This window comes from Macaca mulatta, chromosome 2 (assembly GCF_049350105.2).
Source record: "Macaca mulatta isolate MMU2019108-1 chromosome 2, T2T-MMU8v2.0, whole genome shotgun sequence".
In the NCBI taxonomy this organism is placed as follows: Eukaryota; Metazoa; Chordata; class Mammalia; order Primates; family Cercopithecidae; genus Macaca; species Macaca mulatta.
In genome coordinates this window covers 5457228-5478612 of record NC_133407.1, presented here as the reverse complement: position 1 = coordinate 5478612, position 21385 = coordinate 5457228, and the positions used below count along the sequence as shown (strand labels likewise).

The window sequence follows — 21385 nt, the reverse complement described above, 5'->3', positions numbered from 1 at the left end:
CTGGGGCCTCCCTATTCCTTGAGAGACAATAATATTGAAATCTGTTCAATTAATAATCCCACAGTGGCCTCTAAGTGTTCAAGTGGAAGGAAGAGTCACATGTCTCTCTTTAAATAAAAAACCAGAAAGGGGTAATCTTAGTGAGGAAGGCATGTCAAAATCCAAGACAGGCCAAAAGCTAGGCCTCTAGCACCAAATAGTTAGCCAAGCTGTGAATGCAAAGTAAGAGTTCTTGAAGAAAATTAAAAGTGTTATTCCAGTCAACACATGAATGATAGGGAAGTAAAATAGCCTTATTGCTGATATGAAGAAAATTTCAGTGTTCTGGATAGTGGATCAAACCAGCCACAACATTACTTTAAGCCAAAGTCTAATCCAGAGCAAGGCCCTAACTCCCTTCAATTCTTTGAAGGCTGAAGGCGGTGAGGAAGCTGCGGATGAAAAGTTTGAAACTAGCAAGAGGTTGGTTCCTAAGACTGAGAGAAAGGTGTCTCTATATGTAAAAGTACAAGGTGAAACAGCAAGTCTTGTAGCAGCTACAGCAAGTGATCCAGAAGATTTAACTAAGGCAATTAATGAAGGTGACTACACAGCTCTCAGTGGAAATGAAACAGCCTCTTCTATTGGAAGAAGATGTCTTCTAGGACTTTAATAACTAGAGATGTCAATAACTGGATTCAAGGCTCCAAGGGAGAGGCTATCTCTCTTATTACGGGCTAATGCAGCTGGTGACTTTAAGTTGATGCCAATGCTCATTTGCTATTCTGAAAATCCTAGGGCCCTTAAGGATTATGCTAACTCTACTTTGCCTGTGCTCTAGAAATGGAACAACAAAGTATGGATGACAGCACATCTGTTTACAGCATGGTTTACTGAATATTTCAAGCCCACTGTTCAGACCTACTGCTTAGAAAAAAAAGATTCCTTTCAAAATGTTACTGTTTATTGACAATGCATCTGGTCACCCTCCAAGAGCACTGATGGAGATGTATAAGGAAATTAATGTTTTCATGCCTGCTAATACACATCTATCCTGTAGTCCATGGATTAAAGAGTAATTTCAAATTTCAAGTCTTATTTTTTAAGAAATACACTTTGTAAGACTATAGCTGCCATAGAGAGTGATTTGTTTATTGGATCTGGGCAAAGGAAATTGAAAACCTTGTGGAAAGAATTCAACATTCTAGATGTCATTCATAACATTCATGATTCATGGGAGAAGGTAAAAACATCAACATTAACCAATATTAACGGAAGTTTGCAAGAAGTTGATTCAACCTTCATGAATGACTTTTTGGGGTTCAAGACTTCGGTGGAGGTTGTAACTGTAGATATGGTGGAAATAGCAAGAGAACTAGAATTAGAAGTGGAGCCTGAGATGTGACTGAATTGCTGCAATCTCATGATAAAATTTGAATGGATGAAGAGTTGCTTCATATGGATGAGCAAAGAAAGTGGTTTCTTGAGATGGAATCTGCTCCTGGTGAAGATGTTGTAAACATTGTTGAAATGAAAACAAAGGATTTAGAATATTATATAAGCTTACTGGACAAAGCACCAGCAGGGTTTGCGAGAATTGACTTCAATTTTGAAAGTACTGAAATGGGATAAAATGCTGTTAAACAGCCTCACTTGCTACAAAGAAATATCTCATGAAAGGAAGAGTCAATCAACGAGGCAAACTTTATTGTTGTCTTATTTTAAGAAATTGTCACAGCTACCCTAGCCTTCAACAACCACTACCTTGATCAGTCAGCAGCCACTCAGCTTGAGGTAAGGCTCTCCACCAGCAAAAAGATTATGACTTGCTGAAGGCTCAGATGATCATTAGCATTTTTAGCAATAAATTTTGAAATTAAGGCACGTACTTTTTTAGACATAATGCTATTGCACACCCGATAGACTACAGTATAGTGTAAACATAACTTTTATATGGACTGGGAAACCAGAACTTCATGTGACTGGCTTTATTGCAATATCCACTTTATTGTGGTAGTCTGGAACCAAACCCACAGTATCTCTGAGGTAGGCCTATAGTAGATGTTCCATAGTCACAAAGCATTTTTACAAAAAGAGGGACAGACTAGATGACCTGAATTATAGAGTTTAATACCAAAGAGTATCTAGTCCAATATATTTACATTAAGGCAATAAAATTGAGGGCCAGTATGGCACACCTAGTTAGTGATAGAGTCAGGAATTCTTAGAATTCCTGATTTCCTATCCATCCTCCTTTGGCTACAACATACTGTCTTCTAGGTTCAGTCAAAACTTGAGTTCTCTGAGTATATGCACTCCAATTTTGGAAAAAATCTAGTTTTGAAACGGAATGAGATTCTATATCCCTAGTTATACTTGAATTGCTGAATTTTTTTTTAAATCTGAATGACAACCTCATCATTTGCTAGTTTTCAATCTGTGTTTTTACTGATTTCTGGTGCTCTGTGGAGGGGCAGTTTGCACATGTCCTATTTCAAAGAGAGCAGCTCTTTTCCTGCCTTTTCTTTTACCGGCAGAAAGGCTTTGTCAGCAAAATAAAGCTTGAGCCATTGGCACTATAGCCTACCTCAAAAACATTAAAGCCCAGGGACGTAAAGAGACGTCCTGAATGCCGCGTTCCAATTCAATCAGAACAAGGATACCATCAACTCACACTTTAATGTTCATTTGGGAAAAAGCAAAATAATGTAATATGTCTCTCATATGTCTGTATCAGGGGCCTGCAAACTACAGCCCACAGGCCAAATCTGATTCATCACCTGATTTTGTAGGTAATGTTTTATTAGAATACAGCCACACCCACTTGTTTACCTATTGTCTATGGCTGCTTTTGTGCTGCAACAGTGGAGTTGACTAGCTGCAAAGAGGCCATGTAGTGCACAAAGCCTACTTACGATCTGGCCCTCTACAAGAAATGTTTGCCAACCCCTGGTCTGTAAAATGTACAAAGTACCAGGGAATTAATATATTCATTCAGCCAACCAGTTGTTAGATCTATACATTAACAACCAATGTGACAGATCTCTTCCCACCCACTCCACCCCAGTAGTCCATAGATTAACTGTGTTCTGTCCCATCATTTGAGTTTTGCAGCGACACAATTTTATTAATTAAAAGCTTTAGGGTATATGTTCAAGTCAAGTTATTCAATGTCATGGGTTATTTATTAAATCACCTTTCAAAAGGAGCACTAAGAAAATGAACTTACCTATATTGGTAGACCTCACAATACCAAGGTTGCTGCTTCACATAGAGAAATGCACTGATCTGCACAATGCAGGAGAAACAGGAATTCAAAAATATTGACAGCAGCAAAGGGGGAGAAAGGAGCTGTCCTGCTGGTCTATATGGAGCCAGCTTTGGGTAGGCATGAGTTGAACTCACTGAAAGACAAATGCATTTTTTCCTATTACAATCTTATCATTGAGAATAAAAGGTTGAGATTGAAATGCATATTATCTTGAGTCTGGCATTGGGATTCAGATTAAGCAGACATGAACAGAAGATTTACACCTAGGTAAGCACATTGCCTGGTGGCACATCCAGTCTGTCGTCACCTTCAGAAATAAAAAATAGTGGGTTAGAAAGTTATGTAATTATTATATTTACCATATCACATGGTGCAAATATTTTCTCCATAACCAGACTGACCAGAAATTGTGTGTAAAAGAGGGAATGGCCTTCCTTATGGGACAAGCAGTACTAATATTATGCTTCAGTGATGACAGGAAAGTGGAGAGTTAGAATGAGGAGAATAAGGAGGAAGATAGCTAGATTCATCTTCATATGCTGGATAATTAAAAAAAAAAAAAACACTTACTCTATTATTCATTCAGCCAACTTTCTCTGAGCATGTCAGTGTGCCAGGCAATGTGATAGATGCCAGAGGTGTGTTAAGTGTCTCTCTGGATACACAGGTGGATGGGGGACTACTGCTGTATATTACATAAAGAAAAAGAACTCATTGAAAATACTGCTTCTGTGGGAGGCCAAGACGGGCAGATCACGCGATCAGGAGATCAAGACCATCATGGCTAACATAGTGAAACCCAATCTCTACTAAAAAAATACAATAAATTAGCCAGGTGTGGTGGCAGGTGCCTGTAGGCCCAACTACTGGGGAGGCTGAGGCAGAATGGCGTGAACCCAGAAGGCGGAGTTTGCAGTGAGCCGAGATCACGCCACTGCACTCCAGCCTGAGCGACAGAGCAAGACTCCGTCTCAAAAAAATAAAAAAATTAAAAAATAAACAAATAAATAATATTGCTTCTAGATGAGAATGTTAAACTATATTGTATTTTTGATTTCAGGGTTTTTTTTTATTTAAAGGGTTTGGAAATGGGCAGAAATTAAAAAGAACAACTATTTAAAAAAGACAACTACATCCTTCTTAGTAGCTACATATTTGAACATGCTGATGAAAATGAAATATATTTGCTTCTCAAGGCAGAGCAGGAAGGAAGCATGAGGAGGACAGGAATTTGAATTTAAAGATTGATATTGTAGTCATGTTTCAGTTCCTGTCTTCATACCTGTCACCTCTTCCCTTCTCACAGCTTAACACTGGTTTCTTTGATGTAAGGGAAAAAGTGGGGTGTGCATATTTAAGTTTGTATTTATGCATGTACAGGTAGGGTAGGGGGAAATGGGTGTCCAATTTGGGATGATAAAACTCTATAGTAGGTCTCTGGTTTGTTCAATATGTGTTCTGGGGTAATCATGTAAACTCCCTGGTCCTTCATTTTCTCACATATAAAGTGAGTGTGTTGGAATGCCTAAATGGTACCCAAAGGCCCTTTCAACTCTTTAATTCTAAAGCTCTATGACTAAGTCTTTACCTATACCAGATCAATCAATGTTTTCCTGGCAGGGTGCTAGGCTAGAGTCTGTGGGGTATGCAGAGATGAGAAGTACATTCCACCTGCCTTCAAAGAGTTTGAAGTCCAGTGAAAGACACAGACAGATTGTGTAATAAAGAAGTTGGCTGGCTTTTCCTGGTGTGTATCCTTTAAATCTTTGAAATGCCCTGAGTGATAGAAGTATTTTTCTTATGCATGGTGGGCCTTGGGAGTTTATGCTAACAAGATGACTCATGGTGGGAATGAGGAGCGTTTGTGTTAAGATGACTCAGGAAGAGTCCTGCCAACACCCAAAAGACCATCTATATGATTAGAGGGTGGAGCTTTGATCCACAAGATATCAACCTGATCTCCAGGTAGGGGAGTGGGGTTAGAGACTGAGTTTGACTTAACAGCCAATGATTCAATCAATCATGTCTACATAATGAAACCTTAATAAAAACTCCAGACACCGAAGCTCAGGTGAGCTTCCCTGGTTGGTAGTACTCTGCATACTGTCACCCATCAATGTGCCAAGAGGGTGAGGCATCCTGACTTCACGGGGAAAGGACAATGGCAGTGTTTCTCTTGTTTGAGATCCCTAATAGACCTAGCCCTAGGTGTCTCTTCCTTTGACTGGTTCTGATTTATGTCTTTTTGCTATAATAAAACTGCAGTCATAAGTATAACACTTTCCTGAGTTCTGTAAATTGTAGCAAATTGTTGAACCTGAGGGAGTAATGGGAACTCCTAAGTTTGTAGCCAACTAATCAGAAGTTCAGGTGGTCTAGAGAGCCCCACACTTGAGGCTGGTGTCTGAAGTGAGGGCATTCTTGTGGAGGCTGTACCCTTAATCTCTAAAGTTTGCCCTAATTCTGGGTGGTTGGTGTCAGAAGCCATTGCTTGGGTCCACGAAGAAGGGGCACACAGTGTGGTCTGTGATCAGTGCTGAGAAGTGCAAGGAAATTGTGCTTCCAGGTCACAGAAGGCAGAAGCTTTACTGCTTGGAGTTCTCTCTGTATTCCAGTATCGAAAGCAGAATGTAGCTATAAATTCATAAAGAGGCTACAGGTAGTGGAGAGAGGTAAAATTGCATCTCTGTGCATCTGGCTTCTACCTCTTTGGTCTTCTCTCTCATGCTCCTTGTAGTTTCTTGTCTTTCTTTTACATAGTAACTGTGGTAGACTGAATTGCTGGCTTCATAGTCGTGGGGTATACTTTGTCATCCCTTAATTTTGGGCTTCCCTGTGTGACTTTCTCTGGCCAAAGAGATGTTAACATAGACTTCAACCATGCTTGCACAGCTGGGCTTGCTCTATGGCTCTGCTTTCTGTGACTCACAATGAGAAAATACCAAATCTGTCCATTCAACCTGGCCTCAGAATGAAAAATGTGGAGTAGACCTAAATCAAATCCAAAAGTGTTAACCAAGATCAACTGATCTACATATTAGAGTGGACTGGCTCAGCTGTGCTCACCTAGATCAGCTAAATGGCAATCAACTTACAGACTCATGAATGGGAAGAATAACTGCCTGATGGTATAAATGCTGAGTTTTGGCGGTGGGTTGTTACACAGCATTATTGAGGCAATACCTAATGCCTACAGCGTTCTTACACAGAATATTCTGACTTTCTCCATGTTAGAGACTCTTACTACTTCTGACAGATAATCTGTATACCTGATTATAAATAAAAATAATTTTATGGCTACCATTGTGGGACATCTATTAGGTTTCAGAGGCTGTACTGTTTATAAACATGATTTTTATTTCCTTAAAAGCAAAACAGGTAAATTTTACAGGTGAAGAAACTGAGGCTCAAAAAATTAGTTTCCTTTGCTTAAAAACCCACAGTTAGTGAGTGACAGCATGGCACTGGAAACCCAAGTATTTATGATTGTGAAGCCCTATGTTCTTTGCTCTACAGCATATTGCAGTATGATGCATCTCAAAAATTAAAAGAACAAAATGAGGAGCCCTGCAATACAAGCTTGGATAGTAGTACTGTTTATGAGGATCCCCCCAAAAAACTTTTCTGCATTATCTGGGTTTCCTTAAAATGATGATGATATATGCTATCAGATTGTATTCAGAGGAATACTAACTTCTGAAGTGTTATACAGTATTCAAAATTAATCATTCTCCCTTCTGAGTTCCCACAACACATTACTCACATTGCTGCTATAGTGCAGGGTGTCTTGCATTAAATTTACATCTGTACTCAGCAGACTCTGAGCTCCCTGAAGGAAGAAATCCTGTCTCATTCCACATTCTGTTTCTTACTAAACCCAGCACTGGATCTATTGCATGGGAAGACTTCACAGTTTCAAATTCTATTCTTACAGTTTTTAATTATTTAGCATCATTTGGATATCTCATAGTTGTGTTTCTCCTAAGTAGTTGGCTTACTTTTTATTCCAAACACTGAAAATCATATAAGACAAATTTCAGGAGGTTCATGAACCCACCTAAACTACATGAAAAATTTAAGTGTGTATCGTGAGATTTCTAAGATGAAATTATTTGTATTTTCCATCAGATTATTTAAGTGGACCAAGACCCAGAAAAGGTTAGGAGTCATTAAAACACAGATGGGGTGTAGAGATACACTTATATAATGGGTGAGTCCCTCCGTACCTCCTTCTCTGGATACTGCCTTCTCCAAGGGCCTGGAATGGCTGGTCTAAATGGATCTGAATTTCATGATCCCACCTTCATTCAGAGAAATGAGGGGCCTAGAGGTGGGCATCTAATCCAAGTCAGGTCGATAAATTTTCTCTCCAAAATATTTGCAAATGGGACAATGAGAGGCTAGGCTCATTTGCTGTAAGAAGACAAACATAAAGGCTGCAAAGCCCCAGTCCTAGTGCCATTTTATGAGGTCAGCTCTAAGGTGAATAAATGGAAGAGAGATGGAAACAGTAAGAATGGAAAGAAGAGACACAAGGTGACCACCTGGAAAGAAAGAAAGTGACCTCCATTTTTACCCTTTAGTGTTCTAGTCCTCCTCAGACCCAGGTGCTTCCAAGTTCCTGTTCTTAGATTTTTTGAGAATTATGTTCTTAAACAAACCCTCCCTCTATTTTCTTGACCTAATTCGAGTTCTTGTTGACAAGGACAGAGATGTGGCAAAACAAGCTCCCTTAAAAATGCCGCTACACAAAATAGAGTCAAATTGGACTTCCAGACATGCATTGCCTGATCAACATCCCTCCTCACTTCATCTTATTTTTCTTCTAGATTTTCTGTGTAATGCATTATATTTTGTCTCCATACATTGCCTTAAAACCTTGTGGGAACAAGGCAGGGTGTGTATAGGTAAGTAGGTAAATAAATTAAATATGTGATGGTATTGTCTCTTCCCAGAACCAATTCAGAGTTAAGGCCAAAAGCCTTAATCTGGAAACTTGGAAATGTAGGAAGCCTTAAAGAGAATACAGATGCCCTTTGATTTACAATGGGGTTACTTTCTGATAAGCCCATTGCAAACTGAAAACATTTTTAAGTTGAAAATACATCTATACTGTACACCTAACCTACCGAATACCATAGTTTAGCCTAGCCTAGCTCAAACATGCTCACAACACTTAATTAGGCTACAATTGAGCAAAATCGTCTGGCAACACAGTACAATGTAGAGTATCTGTTGTTTAACCTCATGATTGCTGGGCTGGCTGGGAGCGGCAGCTTGCTGCCACTGCCCAGCATCCTAAGAGAGTAGCATTCTTCTGAATGTGCATCACTTTGGCACCATTGTAAAGTTAAAAACCATAAGTCAAACCATCGTAAATCAGGGACATCTGTAATTTTACATTGATCATCAATTGGTGATGACTCCTAAGGGCTGCAGATAAATGTCCACAGTTCTCAGACCAGCAGTCAAGATTCTCTGTGATTTGACCCAATTCACTTTTTCAATTTTTCAGTAAAAGATGTCACATACGCTGCAGTGTGGTCACATTAAAAACTCATACCCCATATTTATCAGCTTTCTCTTGCTCATACTGCTTCCTTCTACTTGAAATGCTCTTCTTTTAGCAAAAGATCTTTGAAATTTATCCATCCTTCCTATTTTGATGCGAATGCTACTTCTTTCATGCATCAGTGCCTAGTATCTTTCTTTCTCCACTGCTATCTCCTCCTTAACCCCAGATTATCAGAAAACATCTCTTCTTTCTCTGAACTCCCAAAGCATCTGCTGTTTTCTGCTACTCACTACTTTTAACTTGCGTCTTATTTGTTCATGTATGTGAATCCCCCACTAAACTCTGAACTTGATCAATCAGTCTTCTCATGCCCCAGGAACCTATGTGGCTAATACACAGTGAGGGATGAACACTTGTATAAGGGAATGTTGAATGGTGCTTCTCTCGTCTAGAGAATTGTGCTGAGCCTTATATTTGAGGACAGTGAATTGCAAGTGCCTATTTATTGTGAAGAGAGATTGTCGCCATATCTCCATAGTACCTAGCAAGAGAGATCCATATTGGTTATTTAACTATAAGCATGCTTGTTCCTGCCTAATTTGCTGCATGCTGTCTGTATAAGAGGAAAACTCATGGAGATTATCAAGCAATTCTTTAAAGGCAATTGTTAGGAGCAATGTAAACTGTGGCTTTCTTCTCAGCATCACCACAACCCCATGAGGGGAAGTCATAAGAGCCAATGTTAGAGAGACTGGAAGTGGTTTTAAGAGAGGATATTGGCCTTGCTCACTCCCCTTCATGGTAATTGCAGAGGGAAAGGGCAGGCAGCAGTGAGAGCAAGCTGCTTATTTACTGTCTGGTAGGTTAAGTAGAAGCCATGGAAATTAGCCTTGATAGATAGGCTACAGCTAGCTATCCTGGAAGGAGTTTATCCATGTGGCAGCCTGCTGGGGTTGGAGGGCCCAGCAGTAGAAAAGGGCTTCATGTATGTACCACTAGGAGGCAGCTGCAGAAAGAAATCCTGAGAAGTCAGAGGGAGAGAGCACCACTATGTCAGGGCGTGGTCTAGTCCACACCTGTCCACAGGGAAGCTCTGATGATTTCACCAATGAACCCCGTGCCTATTGCCTAAATGTAGGTGCCTGCCATATTTGAGGGCATTTGACAGGAGAGCACTACGTACTCCTACTTAAGTAAAAAGTCCTTTGCCTAGATTTTCTTCTAGGATTTTTATAGTCTTGGGTTTTACACTTAAGTCTTTAATCCAACTTGAGTTAATTTTTGTGTAAGGTGTAAGGAAGGGGTCCAGTTTCAATTTTTTGCATATAGCTAGCCAGTTCTCCCAGCACCACTTATTAAATGGGGAATCCTTTCCCCATTGTTTGTTTTTGTCAGGTTTGTCAAAGATCAGATGGTTGTACGTGTGCAGTCTTATTTCTGAGTTCTCTGTTCTGTTTCATTGGTCTCTGTGTCTGGTTTTGTGTCAGTACCATGCTATTTTGGTTACTGTTGCTTTGTAGTATAGTTTGAAGTCAGGTAGCATGATGCCTCCAGCTTTGTTCTTTTTGCTCAGGATTGTCTTGGCTATTCGTGCTCTTTTGTTGTTGTTCCATATGAATTTTAAAATAGTTTCTTCTAATTCTGTGAAGAATATTAATGGTAGTTTAATGGGAATAGTATTGAATCTATAAATTACTTTGGGCAGTATGGCCATTTTCATTATATTGATTCTTTCTATCCATGAGCATGGAGTGTTTTTCCATTTGCTCCTCAGCAAACTAATGCAAGAACAGAAAACCAAGCACTGCATATTCTCACTTATAAGTGGAGCCGAACAGTGGGAACACATGGACACATGGTGGGGGACAAAAGACACTGGGGCCTGTTGGGAAGGGCAAGGAGGAAGGAGAGCATCAGGAAGAATAGCTAATGGATGCTGGGCTTAATATCTAGGTGATGGGTTGATCTGTGCCGCAAACCACCATGGCACATGTTTACCTATGTAACAAACCTGCACATCCTGCACATCCTGCATGTGTACCCTGGAACTTAAAATTTGCAGCAGAAAAAAAAAGAACATAAAAATAAGTCCTTTGCTCTTGTTGCTCTTCTTCCCCAGAAACAGGGGTGAAGAGTAGGTGACTCAAAGGAAGTGAAGAAGAGACCATGGCCTTCTTGTCTACTGCTTGCCCCAAGCCTATAGTGCAGGCTTGATGTAAGGGAAGAAAAGCTTTGAATTCGATGAAAATGTGAAATAATAATTATAATACCTAGATTTTTCATGTCTAAGGATAAGATATCTTAATACTTAGACTTGACCAGGAAATGATCAGCCTGTGGGATGAGTAAGCTTGCAGAGACGGGAAAACAATAGGATGTTTGCAGGTAGAGGGTAAAAAACAAACTAACAAACATAGCTGATTTCTGCCTCTACTCTCTTCTTCACCAGTCTCCCTGAGTTTACCTCATTTACTAGCTACAATTTGTTGAGTAATAATTAAAGCGCCATCATGCTGATAGAATGTTATGTGTCTGGTCTATCATCACCCTTCTGAGGTTTTTTTTCTCCTCGTGGTAATCATGGTCCCACTATGAGTCATCCCAGCACTCCCATAGAGCCCACTCTGAGAGGCGAGACTGAGTTTCCCAGGGCTACCAACTGGCATGAGTCTCAACAGGCTATTGCTGTGGGAAAGAGTTAAGCGGCCCCACTACCACATAACTAATGTCACGGAATTAAGTGTGCAAAAGCTCCAAATAACTTGCTCAGTGTCATATAGCAAGTCTGAGGCAAGACTAGAACTAGGAAGACCATCCATGCTTTTGGATTTCTAATGACACTGGTCTATGTGTACACATTCTAAAGCTCTTCCAGTGCTCAGAAAGCTAGTCAGTCTTCTCAAAAGAGGAAAAGGAGGAGATATGATTCGCATTGTAATGAGTGCTCAGTGTGTCCTGTGCTGTGATGCACACTCTGCCAGCATCATTGTATCTGATCCTCACAATTCTATGAGGACAGTTAGCCAGAGGTCACGGAAACAGGCCACAATAGCCATGGCCTTCACCTCCATGCTGCTGCCTGAAAGCTTGGTTCTTGAAACCTCTTGGTGTTTTTTTCTCTCTTTAGCATCATTCACAAATAAATCATGCAAATTGCTTAAAATATCCAACACTGTAGAAGCAATTTCATTGATGCAAAATTATTCAGTCATATGAATATTAATAACATCTAGACAAATATTTTAATGAACTATGAATAGACATTTCAACCCTAAGAATCAAAATTGATATTTTAGTGCTTATATCTCTGATACTGATAAATTTGGTCACTGGGTTGATACATAAAACATATCAGTTTTATGTATTAAGATGCTACATGAAATTCTCAAGGTTATTAATATCCTGCATTGCCTGATGTTTTATCTGTTATTTTTCATAACATGCCTATTGTTGAGCAAGGAAAAAGAGATGACAGTGCCATTCTTTTTCCTTGCTCTCTGGTGAGGCAGTCACCTTTCTCACTTATTAAGAGTTAGCATCAAGCCCTGAGTTCCTTGACAGGAAATACTTTATCAGTGTCATGTCAAAGGAAGGAAATGAGCAATAGCTGCTGTTGGAAGCCACACCTTGCTTTTGGAGAATTTTACTAAACTAAAATGTTAGCATTTGTTCTCACACATCAAATACCTAGCAAAAATCTGGTTTCACGTCAACGTGAAGCATAGCTGAATAATGGAAAGTGACCTTTGGGTTTTAAAAAATTCCCTTTTCTAGATTTTGTATTCATTTTTCTATGCACAAGACATAAAACTACAAAGAAGTTGGACTACATTGACAATTTTTTGTGACTAAGACCTATTTGTTATCAGAATGTTTTAATGCCAAATCTTGGGATTTCAACTCTCAACTTACTCCCAATATCACTTTTAAAAAATTCATAAATAATGAGGTTTTAGAAATAAGGATGCCTCTTTCTCAAAAGTTCCTTTTTGTGTGACTGTTTCTAGAATTTCATAGATAAATATTAAACAATACAGTTTTCTTTGCTAAAGAGCTTACTTGTTAAACAGACCATCAAAGTAATGGCTACATCTTGCACGAGATACTGGTAATTTCCAAAGAGTTGTAGTTGCTGAAAAAGAAACAAAAGCAAATATAAATATGGCATGTGCCATCATAGCCTTTTTATTATTCCATACACTCTTTTTAAGTCGTTAGGAGGCAGCTGTTACTTTTTTCCCCTCTTCAGGAAGAAAATGACTTACCTAAAATTATTAGCATCTCATTGTACAGAATGAGGCCAGGCGACTGTTTTCCCTGCATTTAACCTACTTCATATTAGCGACAGAAGTCAGTTATTTGAGAACCACCCTCCTATTGGGTGCATTAATTACCTGACAGCTCACTTTGGGAGGCCGAGACGGGCGGATCACGAGGTCAGGAGATCAAGACCATCCTGGCTAACATGGTGAAACTCCATCTCTACTAAAAAATACAAAAAACTAGCTGGGCAAGGTGGCAGGCACCAGTAGTCCCAGCTACTCGGGAGGCTGAGGCAGGAGAATGGCATAAACCCGGGAGGTGGAGCTTGCAGTGAGCTGGGATCTGGCCACTGCACTCCAGCCTGGGCGACAGAGCGAGACTCCGTCTCAAAAAAAAAACCAAAAATTACCTGACAGCTGCAGTCTCAGCCTAGGCAGTTGAATTCTCAACATAAGATATTAAAGCCTGAATGTTCCCTTAGAAATGTTATACTTAAAATTTGAAGTGAAGGCGCAATTCATTCAATAGACGTTACTCTCCATCCTCACCCTTGGTATGAGTTTACAGCATAGGTCTCTTGGAATCCATTCACTTTCACAAACTGAACTAAGGCTCCTACCCCAAGTAAGCCCATTGCAGAACTCAATCTGGTACATCCGCCTTTTAAGGTTTGTGTAGACAGAACTTCTTTCAAGTTCACATTATAGAGCTGAAGTATTTAGAGATGAAAGTCAAACCATGACTCTCTAGGAAGGTGCCTTGCAATATCTCTTGCAGCCAGGTCTGTTTATCTGTTTCATATCTGTTGACTAAGCACTAAACTATAAACTGATTCTGAGCACATTATAGACCAGATTTATGCACATGGAAAGTATTGCTGGCTTCTCAGACAGTGAATCCAAGTCCCAGAAGGTACCAGGTTAAGGTTCTTCTGCGACACTCTTATTTAGGTCTAGACCACTAGAATGAATGGCTGCAGAGTGGACTATGGTTTCTACGTCCATCCATGGAGGCTTTGAGAAGGAATTTCTGCTGTCACATGTTTGAAAGGCTGCCATTGGTTCCTCAGTGTCCCTGTCAACCTCCAATTCTTCCTCTGTCATCTTTACTTTTCTTTCTCATATCCTTTCCTCTTCTTTTCACCTGAGAGTGGTAAAATTATATATTCAGAATGAGATGGAGCAGAAGGAATTTCCAACCACACCTTTAGTTTTTCTTCTAGGAGAAGCTTTCATGGAACTATGGAAGGCTCTGAAAAATCAGCTACCCAGAAGCAGGTTTTGGCCAAAGGCAAGATCTAATTTGTTTTTTGGATGGAGGAAGAACTTGAATCCGGGTTTTCTGACTCCCTGTCCAGTTCTTGTTTCTTCCCACCAGGCTGCCTTTGAGCCCTGTGTGTGTGATCCTTGCAAGCAATAGTCCACTGGATGGTAGAATCTTGTGGTCCTCTTATTCACTTCTCAAACCTCCCAGGAAAGCAACAGAATAATCCCTCCTGAAGTGTTCCTTGAGCCTGTTGGATCATTTTACTGTAGTACAAGCTATGATTGGACTAATGAAGATTATTTTTAGCCTATACATAGTTCTTCCGTACAGCTAATTAATTTTTAAATGGCTATTATCATCATTTAATTTTGAGTCTTTTTTAGTTTCAAAGAATTTCTGATTCTTTACTAATGATATCCCTGACTGTATAAATTCTAAGTACCTTCAGGAATAAGGGTCCATTGTGAAAGGTCTTTAGCATTCTAGTCCTTCAAAAGCAAATTCGACAACTTCTCTTCCTTTTTATCTCTTCTTAGCCTTTTGTTGAAAATATTCCACAATTGGAGACTCATCCATTTCCTGCTGAATTATATTTAGGCTGCTCTGAAGCTCTCTTCATACTCCAAAAGAAGAAACAGGGGTTTGGAGAGGTCAAGAGTCTCAGGTTATCAAGAGAAAAACAAAACGCTAGAAAACTCATCTATATCTACTTATTTCTAGTTCCACATTTCATGCACAGTTATACCAGGTTCCTGAGTTTGCAGACACCTATTTTGAGAAGTGTCATTTATTTATAAAACATTAAATCTTGTGTAGGAGCTATACCCTGAATAATAAATTAGGGACATAAATGCAATTAGAACTGAGATGAAATGATTTGGTTCATACCCAATAGAGCAGTAATGCACTGATAAACTGGATTATGCCGTACATGGTCAAGTATTTGAATACTCCAAAGGAGGAAACCAGAGCAGCTCGGCCTTCTCTGTTTAAAAAGAAATAAAAATAAAAATTGGTTATATATGATAGATGTCTCCCAACTTCTTTTATATTTAAAGGGAGTTATATTTTTAGTAGCCTGTTGACATACATTCACTTAATCATGAATTCATCCTCTCATTTATTTAACCACTCATTCATTCATTCTCTCCTTCAATCATTACCTTACTCATCGGTTCATTTACTTTTTATTTAGGGCTTATGAAGTACCAGCATTATGCTAACAGTCATAGAGGATATAAAATGAATCAGGCACACTCCTCGTTTTCAACAAGATTTCAGTGAAGTGAGAAGATTACTATGTGTGTTATAAACACAATACAACATTATGATAAGGTGCAAAATGTCAAGTATTGACTTCCTTGTGACTCATTACATCTTAACAATACATGCTTCCTGGGAATTGCACTGTGTGTACTTTAGAGGTCCTTGCAGACACAAAGCTAAAGGATAGGTGCTTTGACATTTTAGGAAGTGTGAATGTGACTCTAATATTTGAGATGAAATGGGTAACGTTGGCTTTGATATTGCAGGAAGACCCCAGGGTAATAATCTGAGTGGGTCATAAAGATCAAGAGATCAAGATGACAGTAAAAAAATGCAACTTAAAAAGTAGATATTTCTCCTTTAAAAAAATTCAGTCTTAGCTGTTAATGCAGTACCAGGTTTTCTGAATGGTGGATTATGACAGGTTAAAAGAAAACAACGTGAGGTAGCAGCACGTGATGTCAGAGTGGGACCTCAGCAAACCAGCTCTCCTTCAAGCCTCCTCTGGTCAGGGCAGAAGCAATCCACATGGAATGTGACCCACATCCACTTCATTTCTAGTCCCCAGTAACATGGACACCTGTTCTGCTCAAAGATGTGGTCAACGGAACAGGGACATGAAAAGAAGAACCTAAAAGCCAAACTACTAACCACTTTGTCTCAGGCAAAATGAGAAGGCAAGGGTGGGAGAGAAGCCAGGATATGTTGGGAAGATATTTTCTACCAAGCTGTGAGGTGCTGTCATTTGTTTTCAACACCGAGGATGGAGCAGAAGACAAGCTGAGAAGGGGCAAGCATGTGAAGTATGGATCGTTTTCTCAAGTCTGATATAAACATTGTGATTTCATTGTTTTTTTCCCTGCAATCATGCATAGTTCCAGGAAAATTAAGACACCCAGATTCAAAGGAAAATACAAGAAACCATTCTAAGTAAAGGATAAATGAGCCTCCAAAATTACTGCTATTCCTAATGCCTGTAAATTGTAAGTAGATCATGCATTTATCTGTGCATTCTACAAACATTCACTGAATGCTCTGATGTACCCAGCATGGTGCTGGGCATAATGGTTGATACAAAAATGACTAAGACACAGTCTTTGCCCTAAAGGACTTGAACTATAGCAACAACTAAATCATGTTTCAAAAGACAAAGATGAAAATCCGTGGATTTGAACCTATGCATCTAAAACTGTATCTCATTGCCTCTCTGCAGTGCTTTCTCAGGAGTAAGTATGCATCAAGGATAGAAAAAGTAAAACGAGCCTAACAGAGCTAAACCATATCTAATTTTTATGAATCTATGAAATATAAAAGCAAGGAGTTTCTACCCTGGAGTCTTACTGAGCCATCTGCCACTGGAGAAATTTTACATCCTGACTTGTATTCCGTACTAGTATACTGCACTCATAAATACACTGGGCCACATGCATGAGGAGGAGCATCTGAAGTTCAAATGCCACTGCATGTTGAATGGATCAAGTAGGTACTTTGCACTACTATCCAGGAGCTCAAACTCCCTGCAAGGCCTCCACATCTGGTTCTCTAGCTTAACCACCGCAATTCCCATCGAAAAGTCTTCTAGCCCAGTTGCGCCAACTGGCCCCTGCATTCTCCAGTTACAACACTGTGTCTAAACATGGCTGCCGCATTTTCCCCACCTGGAATTCCTTCCCACCTCCTTTCTGTTTGCATAAGTCTTACCCATTTTTCAAATTGCAACTCCCCTACTGAAACCTTCCCTCCTGGCTTGAGTTCTCACACTCAACTGCCAGAACATTTGCTGTATTGTTTGGACATTAATTGATTTCAAGAAAATGTATTGAGCACCTCCCATGCATCAGACATTGTGTGTATATATATATATAAAATTGTGTGTGTGTGTGTGTGTATAAAACATGCCTGATGCATGAGAGACACTCAATAAGTAATGTATATATTTGTGTGTGTGTGTATATATGTATGTATATTACACATATACATATGTGTAATGTTGGCTTTGATATTGCGGGTAGACCCTAGGGTAATAATCTGAGTGGGCCATAAAGATCAAGAGATCAAGATGACAGTAAATTATATATAAGTATGTATGTTACACATATACATACTATATATACACACACACATGCACACACACAATTTTTGCTGGAATGTAAATTCTCCAGGGGCAAGACTCTCATTCTTTACATTTCCAAGCACATTTGTAAAGAGCTCCATGAGTTGTATTGATGATGAAAAGCATAAAATAAGGCGAGGGTTCTGAGTACTATCATTGCGTAGTCACCATGACACAAACCAAGGTTAAGACACTAGAGATAGTAACCAAAGTGCTTAGAGAGACTCTGCAAAATAAATCAGCAAAACATAATGCTCGTTTGGTTATGGGTAAAGAAGAGGAAGGAGTTAAATGTACTCTAAGGGTCTGAACCTCAGTGGCAGACTCTAAGGAGTAAATTGTTCTTAGAAGCAGGGAAAGTGGGGGTTGGGAAGAGGAGCTGCTTTGGAGGCAGGGGAAGTGATCATGTTTGAGGGTGTGAAAGGACACAGGTACAGACACCCAGTGTTCAGGGTGTTGTGTAAAGCTGTCTTGCTGATATGCGGCCAGCCAAGGGCATGGAATTTTAGACCTGCTACCTTTAGGTCCGTGATTCCTGCCAGTGACCTGTTTATTCTGATGTACCAAAGGACATGCTGGGGAACTTCATAGTTGTCTTTTTTGTATGAATCTCAAAATCCGGCAATGGCTTTCAGATCACTGCCCAGGAAAATGCCCAGAAATTAACCCTAAGTGCTATAGGAAACAATAGAGAAATCAGATTTATGAATAAACATAAAACTGGGTGTTTTGTTCTTAACTACATTTAAAATATTAGTAGACATGAGATCAGAAATGAGAGTGGAGTGGAGGTGAGGGAAGCATACTGTGAAAATGAATGTCTCTTATGCTTTCCTGTGTGAGTCCATTTTTACACTGCCGTAAAGATTACTACCTAAGACAGGGTAATTTATAAACAAAAGAGGTTTAATTGGCTCACAATTCCACATGGCTGGGGAAGCCTCAGGAAACTTACAATGATGGCGGAAGGTGAAGGAGAAGTGGGCACCTTCTTCACAAGAGAACAAGAGAGAGAAAGCACGGAGGGGAAACTGCCACTTTAAAAATCATCACATCTCATGAGGACTCCCTCACTATCATGAGAACATCATTGGGGAAACTGCCCCCATGATCCAGTCACCTCCCACCAGGCACCAGGTTGGGAACCACAACTCTAGATGAGATTTGGGTGGGGACACAAAGCCAAACCATATCACTTCCCCTTCCCTGACACTGTCAATCAACTGTAACATCTTTTATGTAAAATACATTGGATATTTGCTAATTTGCATTTTGGAGACATGTAATAGTATTTAGGGAAGCTATCTAATGAAGTATTTCCTTTCTGCTTCCTCATCCATCCAAAATTCCTGAGAATCTGGATGTCACAGGAAGCATCCAACATACCAAATAGAGGAGAGAAAAAGTAAGAAATACGATTCGTTTTAAAACATCAAGTCAAGCTTTCAACTGTTTACATGATACCCACCTATCCTTTAAGGCTCAGCAGAAGTCACTTTTCTGTGGCTTTTACCAGCACTCCTGAGTAACACCAATGGCCCCCTTCATTAGTTCTCCAATGGCACTTCACCCATACCTCTGTTGCAGCATTTATCACTTTAGGTTGTAGTTGAATTCTGTCTGTCTCCAGAGCCAGACAATGGGCCCACTGATTGCAGGGGTGGAAGAGGAAAAAATGACTTACCTGATGAGATGAGGCACACACTTGATGTTGGCTGTTTTAGAGGTAAAAGGGGATGCCACAGATGCTTCCTGCTCTGACAATGAAATGCCTGCATGAGCCACTTTCAAAGCCTGGAATGATAAGCCCATGTCTCACCCATGACTTTTCAGGCTAGGCTTTACCTCTCAAAACACCAAGAGACTGTTCTTCACCTCGTGAAGGTATAACACTATACCCTTTCATATTTGGGTCTCTGTTTATGCTGTCCCTCCACCTGGAGTGCCCTCTCCCCCCTGATCCACAAAGTCACTAACTAAACAATGACCCAGAGGTAGAAAAGTGGTGTGTGTACATGCATGCGTGTGTGCATGTGAGCGTGTGCGTACAAGGGCCCTGCCTGTGGGGAGTATAGATGTGAAAAGGAGATGGAAGCCCTCATTCAAAATGTCAGTTAAAAAGATGACAAAATTTGGATGGATGTTGGTTGGGGACCTTCACCATTTCAGTTCTTGTACCTGGTGGGAATCTCCTTGAACAAAGGTGAAAGATAGAATCCCCACCTTTTCCTAGTCCGATCCTACGAGAATTGTGCGGCATAAAATGAACTTTTATATATCTGTAGTTCCATAGAACTACAGGGTACCTGACACCATAAGCAGTACATACTAGATTCATGTTTAATAAATATTAGGACATTTTCTTCTTCCTCTTTTCTCTCTATTTCGTATCTCTATTATATACTTTAGGACCATCTACTTTATGTTAGGGTTAGTTTTATTCATGATTCTTTCTTCATCAGACAATGAACTCTTTAGGAGGCAGAGACTATGTCCCTTTTAGCATTTGCTTTTTGTTTTATTCTAAACTCCACATAATTAATGTGAAAGGATACACATCCTAGATTTGAAAGAACAGACTAAAAATTAGCTTTTTCTCATGAAACATAAAGCAAAAAACATCTTAATAAATCTCTAACTATAAACATAGTTTTCACAGAAATTTGAAAATAATATTTAAGAGAGGAATAAAACAAATACCAAGATCTTAAATCTCTAATAAGCTTTGGAAATACAAAGAAATCTTCCTCACTTCTTGTCCCATAAATCAGCTACTGAAATATTTGCTTATGTACATAATCTTGAAGGTAGACTATTTGTTTCCTTCATGTCTTTAAAACTCAGAATATAAAACATTCACTGCCCTTCTACTGCATATGAAAAATAATTTGCTGAGAATCATTTTATTTAGCTTTTTCTATAGCATAAAAATACTAAATAGTTTGGTCTAGGATTTAACTGAGTGAAAGAGTTATGGATGAAGGAAACTTTTAAAAACTAACCACAGAATGAAAGTTTGGCAGGAATAAATATAATTTACATATAATTCAAAACTTTAATCATCAGTTTCAAACTTTTTTTCACTGAGTCTTTATCAGTTGCGTGACCTTGAGGGGGGAAAAGAAATCACATCCCTGAGAAATCATTTCATTACTGGTAACAGGAAAGATTGAAAGCAGCTAGACTTGTCAAGTTCCATCTTTGGAACCTGAAATATAGGAATCTAAGTAGCCTTCCTTTGTGTTTATTATTCTAGGAGTTTCCAGAAAGCATTGAAAGTGTCTCATCTCCCTTTCCTCCCCTCCACTTCCAACCCACACTCAGGTAGAGGTGGATGTAAACAGCAAAATAATCAAATGGTTGCTGGTGGAAGGATGAGAGACAAACCCCAGGAGAGCCTGAGGTCCTCCAGAGGGATATTAGTGAGCGGCTTGCCTGAGCAAAAGCCATTTCTACTCACCCCACAATCGTTAGCTCCATCTCCACACATGCCCACATAATAACTGCGGGAGACAGGAGAAGAAGGATTAGTAGGTAAGAAAAATGAACAGCTCACTTGAATATTTTCCATCATAACTAAGTCACATGTGATTTGTGTGTATGTGTGTGTCTCCTGAACACACCTGGAATCAGGCTGAAGAAAAATGGTTTGGAGAGACATATTCCCAGAGGGAAAAGGCCGTTGCATTATTTAAGTTGCTTCAACCAATCA

The 21385-nt window shown here is 39.6% G+C and overlaps 1 protein-coding gene across 1 annotated transcript in view; it reads right to left on the bottom strand.

Annotated features, from left to right (window-relative positions):
* ATP13A5 (ATPase 13A5) overlaps nucleotides 1-21385 on the bottom strand; it is a 115273-nt gene that overhangs the window by 12298 nt on the left and 81590 nt on the right. Inside the window, exons 22-26 of the mRNA XM_001095224.5 lie at nucleotides 21134-21176; nucleotides 19358-19467; nucleotides 15183-15279; nucleotides 12825-12897; nucleotides 3209-3383 (exon numbers count right to left, since the gene is read on the bottom strand). Of these exons, the coding sequence (XP_001095224.3) occupies nucleotides 3209-3383; nucleotides 12825-12897; nucleotides 15183-15279; nucleotides 19358-19467; nucleotides 21134-21176 (498 nt within the window). The remainder of the gene's footprint in view (nucleotides 1-3208; nucleotides 3384-12824; nucleotides 12898-15182; nucleotides 15280-19357; nucleotides 19468-21133; nucleotides 21177-21385) is intronic.